Source organism: Achroia grisella, unplaced genomic scaffold (genome assembly GCF_030625045.1).
Source record: "Achroia grisella isolate CSIRO2021 unplaced genomic scaffold, CSIRO_AGI_Agris_v1 utg1179, whole genome shotgun sequence".
Taxonomy (NCBI): Eukaryota; Metazoa; Arthropoda; class Insecta; order Lepidoptera; family Pyralidae; genus Achroia; species Achroia grisella.
The window spans coordinates 1,251,911-1,270,065 of NW_026712591.1; the positions used below are offsets into that span (position 1 = coordinate 1,251,911).

An 18,155-nucleotide genomic window follows, 5' to 3' on the forward strand; every position below is an offset into this window, starting at 1 on the left:
TCTGTTGGTACTGTTTTACATTTAAATCAAATATGTCCGAGGTGGCATAAGCATTTCGTAAACGTAGCGTAATAATGATGAAAAAACATTGTTTTTGTGGTTATTTCATCTCATGGTAAATACCAAAAAGCGGCGTCTTTTCGATTACGCGAAATGATTTCGCTTTTTGGTATTTACCTACACAAAACTTACACTTTCTAAGTAGGTACCTGATCTGTCTTTTGGGTTATTTATGAAATGTCATATAACCGTTACACATTTTGTTTTATGTAATTAATAAATTATTAGTCTGGCTGTAATGAATAAAATTGTTACAATTGCTTATAAACATAGCTTATGTTAAATGTAAATAATTCGATATACCTACTTGTGTATGTATTGAATAAAAATTATGTAAATATATTGTATGTTTAAGATATATATGGGCGTTATTATTTTCCATTTACATTTGAACTAATTTCATACGTAGGAATCATGATACTCTTGATACGCCGTCTGATGCTGCAGTCGATGTGTAATCACTTCGGCTTACTAATAGATATCTACTATTAATATTATGGCGTGCCGCCAATAAATAGGTAAAAACATAACCAAGAAGGCTTACTGGAGATTAAAATAATATTTTATTCTATACTGGTGAGTTCAGCAGACTGCCCGAAAAGCTAGCGACACCCACTGGATTCAATTGTGTTTTCAAACCATCTAGTAAATCTTTGAATAGTGCGTATAAAATTTAGAGTTAGGTGACAATCACAAAGACGAATTACGATTATATATAATTTTACTACAAAACTACGGTGTCTCAAACAGTAGAAGAGCATAGTAAGAGTACCTACATCATAACATAGCAGTCGAAGAGCTAATAGTATGTGCCATTATTGGCATTATTAGTCAAACTCTATATCATCTATTTCGTTTATGAGTAGTGCTTGCTTCCATTATACTATTGGATCCGTCAAACGTAATTTATTTAATTGTGCCGGTTAATATAATTACACATATCACAACAAACTTTGTTCCAATCAGCTCTCCTAGGGGGAAAGAGGATTGTTAGTACCTAATATTGACTGATGCTCCAATGCTACCAATGTACTACGTCATGTTAACCTGTGGAAAGCATCGTGATAAACTGACCTCATCTTATCGTGCTCCATTGGTGCCCTGACAGCGTAAACCGTTAGCGCAGGCGAGAGAATTAGCTCTAAAAACAATTCTCGCACGCAGGACGCCTATCATGTATTTATATATTGCAATACATGTATTTATTTTTATTCATAACCTCCACCATATCGGTATTAAAACGTACATTTTTTTTATAGCATAGGGACAAACGAGTTGGAGCACACCTGATGGTAAGTGATTGTCGCCGTAAATGAGCACACTAAACACTGAATTGTTAGTAATTTGGAATACGTCAGGTTGATCTCTACGCGGTTCTCCCTGGAAAGTTACACCTAATAAATAAAGCAGTATTATTTACCCGACGCTGAAAATGGAAAATTTATATTTTTTTATTAAATTTACCTGTATGGTTGTATGGGTTCTAGGTATTAGGATTTCATTTAGAAAAGAGGTAAATAATAAAATATTATATATAACTAGGTTGCTATTGCTGTAAAATAATAAGAAGACATAATAAACTTAGATATAACACAATTTTCCTTAGGTGTTTAAAGTACCAGCTTATTCCTTTGATGAAAATATTAACAATTTATATCTGGAAATATAAACAAAGATTGTGTCATGTTAGGTAAGTAGTTATATGTTGGTATAATAATTAATTAATGGATATTGCGTTACGTTGTTATTGTGACTTATTTATAACAAGTTTCTTCTAGGGTAGATGTGCTGATTAATGTCAGTCAGTGTACCGATGAATAATTAAAGTTGGGTTGGTTGGCTCTCACAGCAACTTGTTGAAAAAATGATATTCTTATATATAAAATTCTCGTATCACAGTTTTCGTTCCCATACCGAAACACATAGCCGACACGGCTTGACCGATTCTCATGAAATTTTGTGAGCGTATTGAGTAGGTCTGAGAATCGGCCAACATCTATTTTTCATCCCCCTAAATGTTAGGGGTAGTCCACCCCTAAATTATTATTTTTTATTTTAAGGCAAAACAACGTTTGTCGGGACAGCTAGTTTTTATATAATAGCCATATATGTAACAAAAGCTATTATGTCTGTATAATATACCTACCTACATTAAATTACTTTATTGTAAATCGGGCATGAGTTTTTTAAAAATACTTATGGTTAATTTCTCGCAGAATCACTACAATTTGTTAATATTTATTTACAAAATTAGTTATTACATTTTATTATCATCTCTGCATATTTCACTGGCACCCTGTAGCGCATTCAGTTATCATCCACCACCAAAAATATAACAGGGCATTGAGTGACGAGACGTTTTGACGAATGTAGCGAGTCCATGGCAGAACAAGAAAAATCCTCTGTTCTGTGAAGTCAATGGGTTTTTTTTTGTATGTGATAATGAAATGATGCACCCGCCTGTGCTAACGGTTTACACTGGCGGGGCACCAGTGGAGGATGATAAGATGAGCATGAGGTCAGGTCAGTTAGCCCACCGTGATAAATTCACCAAGAATTTATGACGATAGTTTCCAGGGGGAACCGCGTGGAGGTCAACCTGACATAGTACATTGCTAGCAATGGGGTCAAGAGTCCACATTACTGACAATCCCCTTCTCCTCAGGCAATGGAATTCAATAGAAGGAGGCTTAGAAGTGAAATTGATTGCGTAATATTAGGAAGGAGTGCTTTTAGTAGAGAACAACAAAATAATAAGTTTAAAAAAATGTTAAAAAACTGTATATATGGCTTGTAATGAAAAAGGAATTTAAAACATAATTATGACGGTATTTGGGGTGTTTACCCAATTGTAACGTAAATAAAATAAAGTTGCTATGTAAATAGCGGAGACCTAGTCGACCTCGTGAATCGCGGCACAAACAACAAAATCTCATTCTTATCATTTTAACGTTGCTCGTAACAATGCAAATACTTGTCAGTTATATTTTCTGTTAATTTATTTAATCGGAGTATACGGGAACGCGACCTAATTTTGTTTACAATATTGAGTAATAAACAGCTGATCTATTGACATATAATCTGACAGATATTTGTTTGCAATGTTTTGAAATTTTTATTTCGTCATTAAATATATAATTAGAATGTCTTATAGTTGCTAAAAAATTGTGAATAACCAAGTAACTATACAAAAATTAAAAAGGACAACGCACTAAAAACTTAGCACAATGATTTCAAAAATAGTAAAAATGTATTGTTATTCACAAACCAAGTTTTGCTACAAAAAGGTATGTTTTTGAAATACTCGTAACATTTTACATATAAGCATATAAAATTATAAGTCATAACCCTGAACCCTAATCATTCCCAGATATTATCATGTGCGAATTATAGCACATTAAAAAGTACCAACAAAATCTTTACGGATGCCAAAGAGGTGATTGCTGATATTAAAGATGGATCAAAGCTTCTGGTCGGTGGATTTGGATTATGTGGTATTCCTGAGAATTTAATAAAAGCCCTGAACGCAAGTAATGTGTCCAGGCTCACTGTGGTTTCTAACAATGCTGGTAAGTTTATATTAGAGATTTAATTCAATAGTTTGATTAATATATAAAAATATAATGAAAAAAGTCTGGTCATCAAAAAAATTCTGATAAATACATTGAAATTACGGGATATACAGATGTTAAACGCAGGACATAGCTTCTTTGTCTTTTGTTTGTATTAAAGAAACATACTTGCTTGTCTTTAACAGGTGTTGACAATTTCGGATTGGGTCTTTTACTGAAAAGTAAACAGATTAAACGAATGATTGCTTCCTATGTTGGAGAAAATGCTGAATTTGAGAGACAGTTTTTAAATGGGGAACTAGAGGTATGTAATTATAATATATAAAATGAATAAGCTTAAAAACAGACATTAATTCCATCAAAATTAATATGAAACAGAAGTTAAATCCTGTAAAAAATATTCAATTTCATAGACATTATATTTAAAAACTGCCTATCCAAATTGTCATAGAAATTATATTTAAAAACTTCCTTTTAAAAAATAATGTATTAACTTAGAAAATAGTTTTACAACTGTTCATAATTAAATCATAGTGTTAATTATTTATATTGCAAAGTGTAATAGTGACTGATTCCTTATATACTTTTAATTTTGAGTATTCTAATGAAGGTTGGTCAGTTGGAGTTAAAATTATTGAGCCTTATATGCCTTATTTTTTAGGTAGAGTTGACCCCACAAGGAACCTTAGCAGAAAAAATTCGAGCGGGTGGTGCTGGAATACCAGCTTTTTTTACACCAACAGGTTTTGGTACATTAATACATGAAGGTGGATCACCTATTAAGTACACTAAAGAGGGAAAAGTAAGTTTTAATTTATTTTGTTTTTGTTAGTTTAAGTAGACAATTATTTATATTTTCTCATAATTTTACCACATCTCTAACATCAGATACCTTTATTTTTTTATTGAGGGGGTTTGAGCTATGGAAAAGAGACTAAAACACTGCGACCTGTGAAGAGCTATTGTGCTCGCCCTTAATCAAAGTTTGCTACCTAGACCATTAAGGGACAAGAATTGAAGAATACTTTTAGGAACAATGGTTTTTAACTGCTTAGGATATAGTGTATACTTTTTAAAGGAGATATTTCGTTTATGCATGAGAGGGCCATAACCACATAGAATGTATAGTGATGTTTCTCTTCTATTTGGCAAAATCTTCTTTCTTCTTACTTTAGTACTTTTATTTAACATTTTTTTCATGCATATGAAAGTTCATGTTGGTCTAGAAATGACATGACATGCCACAATTATAATAATATTAAATTTAAGTAATAATATATTTATTAATAAATAGTAAAATAATTGATTTTAATTTATTCTGAATATTTGATTTTATTCTGAAATTTTAGATTGATATACCTAGTACTGCTAGGAAAGAGCTACAGTTTGGTGGTAATAACTATATATTAGAAGAATCTATCACTGGTGACTTTGCTCTTATAAAGGCTTGGAAAGCAGATAAATATGGTAATTTAATATTTAGAAAAAGTGCCAGAAACTTTAATCCAGCTATGTGTAAAGCTGCACGCATAACCATAGTTGAAGTAGAAGAAATAGTTGATGAAATTGAACCTGATTTTGTACATGTACCCTCTATATATGTACATAGGATTATAAAAGGCGAAAATTATGAAAAGAGGATTGAAAAAAGAACTTTAACTAAACCAGCAATACAAAAAGAGAAAAAAGCATCAGATGTAATACGAGAAAGAATAATTAAGAGAGCAGCTTTAGAATTCAAAGACGGAATGCATGCAAATCTAGGAATAGGTATATTGTATTTATAAATTTATCTAGGGACTTTTATATATATTATTATACATCTTTGAAAAAAAATTATTTGAAAAATAGAATATTGTAGTTTTTATTTTTATATTTTATAGGTATATATTTTTATAAACATATGACTAAAAAAATTTTTTTTAGGAATGCCTATGCTAGCCAGTAATTATATTCCAAAGAATGTAAATGTACTGTTACAATCAGAGAATGGAATTCTCGGTCTCGGACCATTTCCATCAGAGCAAGAGGTCGATGCTGATCTCATCAATGCTGGAAAAGAAACTGTGACAGTCCTTCCTGGTGAGCATTTGTTATGATATATTATGAAGTAAATAGAACACTGTAATAGATTTTTTTAGTGACCCCAGGATGCTATTATACACACCTATTAGTATCCACTGTAAACAGCCCTATGTCTTTCAATATCTGAGAGTGAAAAAATTATGTTAATAATTAAAATGCTCTTATTATAATTATAATTTGCCGCCGTATTATTTCGATATTTTTATATTTTTAGGAGCATCATTCTTTTCGTCCGATGATAGCTTTGCAATGATACGAGGTGGGCATATTGATTTGACTATTTTGGGTGCTATGCAAGTTTCTCAGTACGGCGATTTAGCTAATTGGATGATACCTGTAAGTTAATTATAATAAGTAAACATATCTATTGAAACTTGTAGATTAGAGACTGAATTTTCAATTATCTACGAATTTCGTATGAATTTATTTGTTAACTAAGAATTTATTGCAATATCATCTTTAGTACTTACATACTACTTGATTAAATAAGTAAATTATTTCGACCAGGGTAAAATGGTAAAGGGAATGGGTGGTGCCATGGACTTGGTTTCTGCCCCAAGAACAAAAGTTGTAGTTACCATGGAACATGCTGCTAAAAATGGCGGCCATAAAATTGTACCCGAATGTACATTGCCGCTCACTGGAAAAAACTGTGTTGATATGATCATAACAGAAAAGGTGAGTAATGTAGTATAAAATTATAGGTTTATTTATAAGCAGACTTCATAAAAAATTGTCTGCTTGGATACCTCAATTTTACGTATTACATCCGCCACCGCAACTGCTTTTCAAGATGTGCTTTTGTTGAAGGGTGTAATAAGGCAATTAAATTACAGGATAAAAGTTTTAATACGCTTAATAGTAAGATAATGTGATGTTCATAGAGGGTTACCACAGGTGGGCCGTGTACGTGTTTTCCACATGAATAACGTAAAAAAGATCTATTAAATCAATAAAATGTTACACATGATTTATGTTTAAAGTTTAAAGTTTTATTCAAGTCAGTTATGTTTTACTCCACTAAAAATCCCTGAAATTTCTCAATACATGGGAGTACTGCAATTGACTAATAAATGGTAAAACAATACAAAAACAATCAATACATAATAATTTGTTTTCCAGTGCGTGTTTTTAGTGGATAAGGAGAAAGGTCTAACGCTATCTGAACTCGCTGATGGCGTTACTGTAGAAGACGTGTTGGTGAGCACCGGCAGCGAATTCAACGTCTCACCTAATTTAAAGAAAATGGGCGATGTGACCCGTCCAGAGACGTTTGTCGAATGATAATGCAAACAACATTTGATTGGATGTAATTTCTGAACATAGACTGATTTATTCTTGACCAGAAAAAAATTAACAATGGATACCTATCCTAAATATAAAGCGGAAAATTCTGGGGACTGGTCTGTTGAAATTTTTACTATGTGTTTCTCTTATATAGTGTTATGGTTTAATTTATAATGATCTAGAGTACGAAAATGATTAATACATGTAATAATAAAATAAGAAGTATACTATCGCATAACTTTTAGTGTAAATATAAATATTTTATGACGCTATTCAGATAACTTAATATGATGTTTTTCGATAAGACTAGCCACATTCAAATACATATAAGGAATGTAGATTTTGAGACCAGGGCTGTGCCATCGTCTATACATTTTTATCCAATGTAGGTATATGAGTAATTATTAAATTATATTTTTATTCCGTATTATTTAATTAAATAATTGTTAATTGGCTTCGATATCAAAATAATTAATCTAATTAAATATCTTCATATATATCTGAGTATATCTATCTAAACAGTAATTATTATAATTTTTTGATATTTTTCGGATTTAAAAATTATTTTAAAATAATATATTTTAATAATATTATTAATTATAATAACAACCAATAAACGAATTTATTAAATGTAAGTGATATCTGTAGGAATAGGTAAGTAAATGTATATGCAAGTTGTATTATAATTAGATACATATCACAAGATTTAACTGTTTGTTACTACATTTGAATAATAAAATATAATTTGTATTATTTGTAACTGATATAGGTATATTTTATTTCGCGGAGCAAATGACGAGTTAATTTCTGTACCGACATTTATTAAATTGGTAAATATGATGTGTTGTTTAATCGCACCATTGGTAAATTATCGATTACAGGAATGCTCATAAGACCACAAGGGCAGAAGATATACCTTAAGACCTTAGATTCAGTATACGTCCGGTGATTTAATATTTTTATTATGCAAGTAGGTTGATTTCATATTATACACATTGTCATTTTTATTCATTAGTTGTCAGAAGCGACGTCTATTTATAATAGTTTAATTGTATTGGGTAATTACTAATTAAACATACAATGAAAGACAAGGAACAAAATCATTCTATCGTCATATGGGGTTCATGTTTTTTGTGGTTAACATCCATTTTTGCTATAATATGGTCTTTACTCTTGTTTTTTTGTAAGTTTACACAGATATCTATTACTATAATTTTTAATCTATCATGGCACGGCATCTACATATGGTTGTACTACAATTATTTGACACATAAAAGAACTATTTGTTGTCTCGCAATTCCAAGCGATTAATTTATTTCGCGGCTCTTTTGCGAAGTAGTTCATTCGCTTCAGACTCCTGTCAGATGAATGCAGTCGCCTGGTCAGGACAAATTCTAGGCTATTCTAATGTTCTTTTACTTTTTGCGATGTATTCTTGCGTTTTTGCCTTATATTTGATTTTACACCTCTGTAGTATTTTATAAAACAAAACCAACAAAAGAGTTAGATCTCCGAACTAGTACACAAGTATCTACGTTTTTTTACAAAACTTATCTATATTGTAGCTAACGCAAGCGATGATAACACACATAGATTTTAATTGCTTTTCGTTGATAATTAATACAGATTTTATCTTAGGTATTTAGAAAGACAATAAGACTGACGATAAATAAGTTTATCAAGCATTGTTTGTTCTATATATATGACATGATTAAACAGCTAGTTATGCTACTGGTAGCATTTAGATATTATAATCTTTTTACAAAGTACAAGATTCGGTAAATTGATTTCAAAAGTTTTTTTAAATTAAATTGGATTGAAACAGTAATAATACTCGGAATGCATTAAGACATTCTATCCAATCCATCCCAAATCCTCGTGGGCGAAATTATATAAAAAAATAACAGCATACTATTTTTTAAATCGGTTTGATAGATTACTTATAACTGAGGTTTTTTTAAATATAATAATATTAAAATGAAAGAAAATAGATTTTTTTATTGTTTTAATTAAAAGTATTTTTAATTAATAATAAATATATATTCAGATATTCTCTGTACCTACATACAAATATAAATTACTATTCTTTAAATTCATCATACGTTCTGGTATACGAAACTTCATATTATTTCAGGCGTTGGAGACATGCTATGGATAACTGGTACAGATTTGATCAACGCGTTTCTACTACTTTCAGGAATCATAATGCTTCCTACTAATATTCACTTGTTGTATTCTATTGCCAATGGAAAAAAAATTGAGTGTAGTTTATTTTTATAATTGATAAATTTCTTTTTATTTGCAAAATACGTATCATGTTTGTTAATACATGTATGTAGATACAATACTTATTTACATATTTAATAGACACGGAGAGTGACTATATTTCTTTTAATAACATACTTCACTCCTATTTCGAAAGGTTTAGTTTTATAATAATTAAATCTACTACCTCCGTCATATACACCATATATCCTTATGAAGCCCAATTCGTGGCTTACTAGCCACGAATTGGCCAAGCAATAAGACAGTGCATGACGTTACCCATGGATATTATCATATCATACACAAATGCATGTCATAAGTTATCGTAGATAGTGACGTACCTATTTGTTGAGTACAGTACAGTACGATTAGTTCAATACCAGATTAGTTAGCCATTAGGTCAATGAATAAATGTAATGATAAAATATTTACCTACGCAGTTTTTTAGAATACATACATAAATGATAGTATTCGTGGTTGTAAGATTCAAGAAAATTTGTCTATACCTATATATGTATATACGTACATTAATTATATTAAGTGATATCAGTATGTCCCGGCCGGCAGTATAATTAATCATTTTTGATAGCGAGTATAATATTTTATAAGATTATCAATATATTGTAAACAACTACGAAATTATTCTTCTTTACCTTTAAAGTCACCGATTACACAAAAATAATGATTAATTCTAAGAAAACTATATTTTTAATAATTAAGATTGATCACTTTGGATGTTTAGAATTGTAGTAATTGTTTTCAGAGCGTAGTGATATAAAAGGTAATGAATTTATATCCGCTAAACTAATCTATCATACCAGACACAGATACATAGATGCCAGATATAGACTGTAAAAGTTCGTTTGCGTTTCTCAGTCTTACCTATTTCAGACGCCAAGCAGTTTGGTGTGTAAGCTTTATTTCGGATGTATGATGCAGATTATGCAGCAAAATTACAGTATAAGAGGTTCAGTGGTATTTTTGTCCTCTAAAATAGAAACGCATGAATCATGAGTGTCATATAATGACGTGATGTCTGTAGTACTGTTCATGTATAGACGACAGTTATTGCTTACCATAAGGTGGGCCGACAGCTTGTTTGCCATTTCAATCAGTCCAAAAAACTTAATGAAACGGACTGTAGGTACCATAAGTTAGTAACAATTATCACTTCTTATAAGTATTATTGTATTTTAGCCACAAATCAAAAGTCCTCTGTTGTCCATTATGGTTATCTATAAGTTGGATCATAATCATAGCCGTTATGTCTGGAATTATATGCGCTTATCGGATTTATTCTTGCGAAGCATCTACTTCAAAGTACATGACTGCCAGTATGAAAAACTACAGAAATTTTTCAAAATATAAACGGTTTATTGACAATTTACAATGGTCATTAAAATGCTGTGGGGTATGTAGAGCGAAACATTTTATAATAATAATAACAATATATAATAATCTCAGGACAATTCACACAGCGCCATCTAGACCCAAGTTAAGATAACTAAAGCTTGTGTTATGGATACTAGATAACCACTAGACCACCGAGGCCGTCACGTTATAGATAAATACTCATGTAATTGTAGTTATGTAACTATATCTTATAAACAGTATTTACTGTATATATATATATATATGAAGTCTTACTATTTAAACAGTATCTACTTTTACCTATACTATTTTTATATATAGAATGATACTATTTTTTTCATAAAAATGGCTATAAAATATAAAATAAAATTGCTACTGCGTTGTCTGTTGTCGTTTATCCTCCGGAACATTGTTTCCTTTATTCGCGGTCATAGTTTAGCACACCACCTTACTTCCGATGGTTGAGGGTTAGAATCATTATGTTATGGGTACTAGACAACTGATATAAATATTTAAATATCCTTAACTCATACTCATAGATACAAATGTTTGCACTATGCGAGAGCCATAACATAAGCTAGCTAAGACTAGATGGCGCTGTGTGAAATGTTCTGGGGATTATTAATATCGATATTCTGTATATAATACTGTGTGACGGATCAAAATAAAAGTAGGAAGGCCAGTGTATTTCTTGCCTACTTCAAAACTAATGACGTTGTTACATTATTTTTAGTTCAACTCATACAAAGATTGGTTCAATCATAATTGGTATGACCAAATAAAAGATTATGAGTGGGATCCATCCACAAGTAGACGTAATAAACAAGAATCATTTTTAACTGACAGTGTACCTTTGAGGTATTTTAATCTATTATATACTGACATACCATTATTATTTCTATTCATGTTAACATGCCATTAGAGAATTAAATATATTTTATGCTTAGTATTATGTGAGCTGTACCTACTTATGTAAACTGAAAAAGGCACTTGATGTTCAGGGCTTATTTTTCTACTCGACCTGTATCGTATGTGTTAATTTATAATAGAATATGAAGTAAAATAAAATTTGGTACACAGATATACTGTACAATTTGGTACATTGGCACATTCTATTCTGTCTATAGTAGTTTAGCTCACAAATTTTTGCATTGGGTTTATTCATTCCGTTAAAATTTTAGGTTAGGGGTAGGGTATTCAAGGTAGCTAAATAGGTAGGTATATTCGATAATTCAAAAGTTAGTAAGTACTTTCAGGGAATAAGCACGTTAGTTTTGTTACAGTGTAGTAGATTTTAGTTTTCATGGGGGACTAACGCAAAATTGGGCAAACGAAACGGTGATGAGCTGAGAGTGGGGCAATTTGGTATCGGTGATCGGAACTTCCGAGGTCAAATGCTGGCCGACTTATGATAAACTCCTTCTTCAGGAAGCCGGAACACCGGAAATGGACGTGGATTAGTCCCGATGGTGCCACCAAAAACGAGATAGATTTCATCTTGTCAACGAGAAGACAGATTTTCAATGATGTCTCTGTGATCAATGCCGTCAAAATTGGAAGTGATCATCGGATTGTAAGAGGCACATTGAATCTGAATCTGAAACTCGAACGATCCCGACTGATGAAATCTACGCTCCGCCCTACACCTATACAGATACAAAACCCCGAAAGCTTTCAGCTAGAATTGCAAAACCGTTTCGAATGCCTTGGTGACTGCGTTGACGTGGACAATTACAACAACAGGTTCGTAGAAACTATCCGTGCGGCTGGGTCCAAGCACTTCAAAACCCGCCGCGCAGAAAGAACCGGAAAATATCTATCTCTACCCTCAAACTGATGGATGAAAGGCGAAGTATGGTCCTGCAGTCTCCGACTGACGCTTCCCAGTATCGGCAACTTAGCAGGCAGATCTCTAAGTCCTTGACTCGTGACTTACGCCACTTTAAACACATATTGTGTAAAGGAGGCTATTGAGAGAAACAAGGGCTCAAAAGTCTTTAACAAGGATCTGGCTGCCGGACAGAGCCAGCTGACGCGACTTAAGACGGATGACGGCAGTATCGTATCGTCTAAACCCGAACTTTTGAGGGAAATTGAGAAGTTCTATGGACAGTTATACACGACAACACGGGCACCTGTTAACAACACGGCGAAAGACCCTAGAGCCAAATTAACCCGACACTATACCGAAGATATCCCGGACGTCAGCCTGTACGAGATTGGTATGGCTCTTAAACAACTTAAAAACAACAAGGCGCCGGGCGATGATGGAGTTACTGCTGAGCTTCTGAGGGCTGGAGGTAGACCTGTTTTACGAATCCTCCAGAAGCTATTCAACTCCGTCATCCTCGAGGGCAGAACGCCTCAAGCATGGCAAAGGGGTGTGGTGGTTCTGTTCTTCAAGAAGGGAGACAAATCGCTTCTGACGAATTTCAGATTCGTAACACTGCTGAGCCATGTTTATAAGTTGTTTTAGAGAGTCATCACGAATCGTCTAGCGCGCAGGTTTGACGACTTCCAGTCTCCCGAACAAGCCGGGTTCCGAAAAGGCTTCAGTACCATAGACCACATTCATACGCTGCGGCAGGTAATTCAGAAGACCGAAGAATACAACCTGCCACTTTGCTTGGCGTTTGTGGACTATGAAAAAGCCTTTGATTCGATCGAGACGTGGGCTGTGCTACAGTCTCTCCAGCGGTGCCAAAATTGACTATCGATTTATTGAAGCGTTGAAATGTTTGTATGAAAACGCCACTATGTCAGTTCGCCTCCACGACCAGAATTCGAAGCCTATCCAACTGCAGCGAGGTGTCAGACAAGGCGATGTCATATCGCCAAAGCTGTTTACTGCTGCGTTGGAAGATGTCTTCAAGCTTCTGGATTGGAGCGGGCTTGGCATCAACATTAACGGCGAGTACATCAATCACCTTCGATTTGCCGACGATATCGTGGTCATGGCTGAGACCCTGGAAGACCTTAGCAAAATGCTCGAAGACCTTAGTAGAGTCTCACAAGGAGTGGGTCTTAAAATGAACATGGACAAGACGAAAATTATGTCAAACGTCCATGTCGTACCTGCTCCCGTAAAAATCGGAGATTCTACACTCGAAATTGTCAATCACTACGTATACTTAGGGCAAACTATCCAGTTAGGTAGATCCAATTTCGAGAAAGAGGTCAATCGTCGAATCCAACTCGGATGGGCAGCGTTCGGGAAGCTCCGTTATATCTTTTCGTCCAAATTTCCGCAGTGTCTCAAGACGAAGGTTTACGACCAATGTGTGTTGCCAGTGATGACTTACGGAACAGAGACGTGGTCGCTAACTATGGGCTCCATCAACAAGCTCAGAGTCACTCAGAGGGCAATGGAGAGGGCTATGCTCGGAGTTACTCTGCGTGATCGAATCAGAAATGAGGAGATCCGCAGAAGAACCAGAGTGACCGACATAGCCCGAAGAATTGCGACTCTGAAGTGGCAATGGGCAGGACACATAGCTCGTAGGACAGATGGCCGTTGGAGCAGTAAAGTCCTCGAGTGGCGACCACGAACCGGAAGACACAGCGTGGGAAGGCCTCCAGCAAGGTGGACCGACGATCTGGTAAGATCGCTGGAAGGCATTGGATACGAGCAGCGCAGGACCGATCGTCGTGGAGATCTTTGGGGGCTATGTCCAGCAGTGGTCGTCTTCCGGGCTGCGATGATGATGATGATGAGATTTTAGTAGTAGTAGTATTTGTATCTTTATGATTAGCTACTAGCTTTGTATATACTTGCCTATTGACCTCCTTGGCAGTCTAGCCGTTTAATGCACAGTTTTACTTCCGATGGTCATGAGTTGGATTTCTCGCACTATACAAACATCTACACCTATTCCTTAAGTCTGAGTATTTTCATGTGCATGTATTAACATCAAACATGTATTAAGTATTTATATCAGTAATCTAGTCTCTATTATAATACAAATTCTAGTTGATTTGGAACTAGACGGTACTGTAGGAATATGTATATAAGAATCTAACATATACTTTATTCTCAGCTGCTGCAAAAGTGGCTCCTGCATATCCAATTATCTAACAGAGCTTGGCACATACTCAATAAATACTAAAGGCTGCGGTGAACGTGTACGTCAATGTATTATGGTATTAATGTCGGCATATCTAGTATTGTTCCTTGCAATAATAATTATTGAGGTAAGTATTTCTTAATGGAAACTTTCTTTCTGTAGGTACCTGGTATTTATGCCCTACGAACCAAAGCCATACCAAATTTCTAAATCGCATCGATGTATTCATAGTAATAAATAATAAATAAAATGGAATGAAGAATAAGCTGACGGTCCTCATGATGGTAAACGGTAACCGTCGTTTATATTTATTACTACATAAATAGCACAATATAGGCTCACGTCATGTTATGGCTCTAATACGACTTATACGTTCCCATTCTAGAGTGCTAAAATGTTATGTCATGCTTCTTATCCTGCCCTATCTTTTCACATTAACCGAAAAGGCCTATAGTGCAAGAAGCTTGGCGATTGAGATAGACTGAGACACCCACGCAAAAGACTTTACGAAGACTGCTACTATACTGTACTTTTTGTTATAGATGTTGATTCTGAGGTTTATAAACAAACAGAGTAATCGTTCTGTATATCGTCGATCTGAAAAAAAAGCAGAAGTTAGGCACATAATGTCGGTAAACGACAAATTTGATGCATCCAGCGGTTCATGTCAATTAGATCCCGAAGAAAGTGATGACGAAGAAGCATCCATGAACATTGTCGAAAATTTAAAAATGGATGTTTTCAAATAAATTACAATACCTATTAGATACCTATCTAATTCCAGTTTATGATCTGGATACCAAATCCGATACAATGTGAGTAGATTGCGCCTCCTTTTAATATTTTTTAATAGTACACTAGCAACGTATTAATTTCATGTTTCGTATTCAAGGAAAAAAACTATATTTGGTTTAATCTGGATTAATTTTCACAAAAACAGTATAAAAATTGAATGATTGTAATCGGTAGCGGAATAAAATAGCGGGCTTTGTTTTTCGTTATTGATTTGCCTATCAATGGGGAACAAGATAATTACAAACCTATGTTTGTAGAAGACATTTAAAGTTCTATCAAATGTAGGTGTGGGTGGTTACGTGATTTTCAAGAAAAGTAACGAAACCAGTGACTTGTGTATCTCCACCAACTATACCGTTACATACGAAACGAAAATAAATTAGACCACTAAGTGTTTGTATACAGTTAAATTAATAAATTAACTTCTTCTTATAGTTATTCAAGCTTAGAACTAATTGCATTAAATGTATTTATGTATGAGTGATTAGTGTTTACTATGAAACTATAATTTCAATAAAATTATTAATATGCGAATTTAAAAGTTAATTTGATTGTATATAAAATGAGGATTGATATTCATAGTTTATTTACGCTTTGCCAACGTTTTTGCACTTTTATTTACACTGTACAATCATTTTTGTTTGTCTAATACTATGCGTTATTACCAATAAATAACGCATTTACAAAAATCACTGCTTGTACCTGTGACTCCAAATTAGTGATCGATCGCTCTATTTTATGATCTACGTCTGTCTATAACATTAAGTGTGAAAATTAAACGTATATATATTGATACTGTTACGTTTTTTTGTTTTTGTTGTATACCACGGCATGTGTCCGTTCGGATTATTTCGGGATTTATTCGTGTCACCCGCTCTAATTTACTCGGAAATTTTCTATCTGCCATCTCGCTCGCTTGGCCGGCCAGTAAAGACGAAGCGAAAGAAAAATATACCACTGTGCGCTTGACCCGACCACACACACACAACAATCACGTTAACAATAATAACTATAGGAATTATTGTATGTACGCGACATGTAACCGAATCACTAGTTTCGGTTCACAGCTAAAAGCAAAATTTTTAAATGGTAATAATATCTAATTCTCTCTCAATAAGCGGTAAATAATATATAAATGATTGATAGTATCAATCATTCATTCGATTAATTCGACAAAATAGTGGAAATATGTGTTGCTAGATTTAATAATTAAACGTGTATTATCTGATATGGCCTGTAAGTATCGGTTACTGTATCGAGTATTTAACATTGATAGCTAGCACACAAAATAGCTCAAGAGTTGTTATTGGGGACATATTCAAAGGAAAGCTTTTTTATAAGTTAATTATGTATTTAGCAATAATTAAATTAAAGATTAATAAAATACATTCAATTTAAAAGAATCTCAAAAACAGCAGCAACATTGTATCTCTTAAAATCTAGAATGTCATATATACGTATTATTTTACTGTTTAATCTAGAATTCCATCAGTTTTCTGTGAATTTCATTTCGCTGATCGTTATTGACTGCGGTTGATGGTACTAAGAAATATTGTTGGTAAGTCTGCGGCTCTGACATTTTATATCGATGGGTTAATCGATATTTTTTGGACAACTCTAATTTAAAAGTAACCTATATCTGTGTTATTCTTCTTTCTTGCTTTTCTTTATATTATTATGTGATAGAAATATACTGTTAAGACATATTTATTTATTTAAAATGTAATGTTTATTAATATATGAATTATATTTTTTTTATATTTTTCCATGAATTATATGTGTAATGAATATATTGACATAACCTCTATGTTCTGTTCATTTTAGATTAACATGGTATTTTTGTCAGTAATAAATTGGGTGAGAAGTCGAGGCCCTGATGAATATTGGAGAAAAAGGAAAATTTTTCGTCTATCTGCCCATTACATCGGTCGTCGAAGAAACTGTTATTCAGTAGCTGTTCGAAATGTCCATCGAGCTTTAGTTTATGCAACAAAAGCAAGGAAACTAAAGAAAGCAGATATGAAAGCATTGTGGGAGACTCGAATCACTGCCGCCTGCGAGCAACACAATATGACATATTTCACTCTTAAGGAAGGTTTAGATCGGGCAAATATCATGCTTGACCGTAAAACGATATCAGATTTGGCATCATGGGAACCACGAACATTCGAATGTTTAGCAGCAGTGGCTAAGCAAAAATTAAATCTAGATGGCTTTATAGATGGTACAGATAAGAATGCACCTACTGGTGTAAATTTGAACCTCAAAGATGTAATGTTAGATGTATGGCTTAAAGAAAACAAAAAATAGTGTTGTATTGTTTTTAATAACATTAATAAATAGTATATAGTTAACTTTGTAGTCTATGAATTCCCCAGTTCCTTCTTTATTTGTTTTGTTAAGTCATTTTGCTTTTGTAATAAGTATAAGTTTTCTATTTTTCTTCGTTGCTGACGTTCAATATCTCTAATGACACCTTCATGCATTTTATCTCTAAAACATGGTAAAATGTAATAATATAATAGGTATTCATTTCAATGAATTAATACTTAATTTCTTTATATTTTATATCAGATGAAAGCACAACAGTATAATATACCTCAGAATATGTTTAAATAAACTGAAATAGTTAAGTAATGCTGTTCCCTATTTAAGT

General features: G+C 33.3%; 2 protein-coding genes across 7 annotated transcripts; both read left to right on the plus strand.

The window, feature by feature from the left end:
- Positions 1-2,970: 2,970 nt before the first annotated feature.
- LOC131852244 (succinyl-CoA:3-ketoacid coenzyme A transferase 1, mitochondrial) lies at positions 2,971-9,469 on the plus strand. 4 transcript variants are annotated; one of them, XR_009357916.1, is made up of 11 exons: positions 2,971-3,347; positions 3,431-3,629; positions 3,818-3,936; positions 4,294-4,434; positions 4,982-5,402; positions 5,559-5,714; positions 5,932-6,053; positions 6,225-6,395; positions 6,840-7,120; positions 7,886-8,187; positions 9,139-9,469. XR_009357916.1 is itself a non-coding variant. In XM_059202900.1 (9 exons), exons 1-9 carry the CDS (start codon positions 3,288-3,290, stop codon positions 6,999-7,001), a joined length of 1,551 nt encoding a protein of 516 aa, XP_059058883.1. In that variant the 5' UTR covers positions 2,971-3,287; the 3' UTR covers positions 7,002-7,751. The 4 variants fall into 4 exon arrangements, 1 of the variants encoding a protein (XP_059058883.1); XR_009357917.1 differs by having other exon boundaries at positions 7,886-7,974; positions 9,139-9,467; XR_009357918.1 differs by lacking the exon at positions 7,886-8,187 and having other exon boundaries at positions 9,139-9,466.
- A 466-nt stretch (positions 9,470-9,935) lies between these two features.
- On the plus strand, positions 9,936-17,855 carry LOC131852262 (large ribosomal subunit protein bL20m-like). Of its 3 annotated transcripts, XM_059202921.1 has the most exons (5): positions 9,936-10,680; positions 11,374-11,498; positions 14,678-14,831; positions 15,247-15,519; positions 17,324-17,412. In XM_059202921.1, exons 1-4 carry the CDS (start codon positions 10,534-10,536, stop codon positions 15,451-15,453), a joined length of 633 nt encoding a protein of 210 aa, XP_059058904.1. In that variant the 5' UTR covers positions 9,936-10,533; the 3' UTR covers positions 15,454-15,519; positions 17,324-17,412. The 3 variants fall into 3 exon arrangements, with proteins under 3 accessions (XP_059058904.1, XP_059058921.1, XP_059058913.1); XM_059202938.1 differs by lacking the exons at positions 9,936-10,680; positions 11,374-11,498; positions 14,678-14,831 and having other exon boundaries at positions 15,431-15,519; positions 17,324-17,855; XM_059202930.1 differs by lacking the exons at positions 9,936-10,680; positions 11,374-11,498; positions 14,678-14,831; positions 15,247-15,519 and adding an exon at positions 17,121-17,221 and having other exon boundaries at positions 17,324-17,854.
- Positions 17,856-18,155: the final 300 nt, after the last annotated feature.

Excerpts from the sequence above, each read along its gene's own strand:
- LOC131852244 (XM_059202900.1), top strand. The coding sequence starts at position 3,288 with ATGATTTCAAAAATAGTAAAAATGTATTGTTATTCACAAACCAAGTTT. Across the intron at positions 3,630-3,817 it reads TGTGGTTTCTAACAATGCTG|GTGTTGACAATTTCGGATTG; the intron begins GTAAGTTTATAT and ends TGTCTTTAACAG. Across the intron at positions 4,435-4,981 it reads AGTACACTAAAGAGGGAAAA|ATTGATATACCTAGTACTGC; the intron begins GTAAGTTTTAAT and ends CTGAAATTTTAG.
- LOC131852262 (XM_059202921.1), top strand. The coding sequence starts at position 10,534 with ATGTCTGGAATTATATGCGCTTATCGGATTTATTCTTGCGAAGCATCT. Across the intron at positions 10,681-11,373 it reads GGTCATTAAAATGCTGTGGG|TTCAACTCATACAAAGATTG; the intron begins GTATGTAGAGCG and ends CATTATTTTTAG. Across the intron at positions 14,832-15,246 it reads TTGCAATAATAATTATTGAG|ATGTTGATTCTGAGGTTTAT; the intron begins GTAAGTATTTCT and ends TTTTTGTTATAG.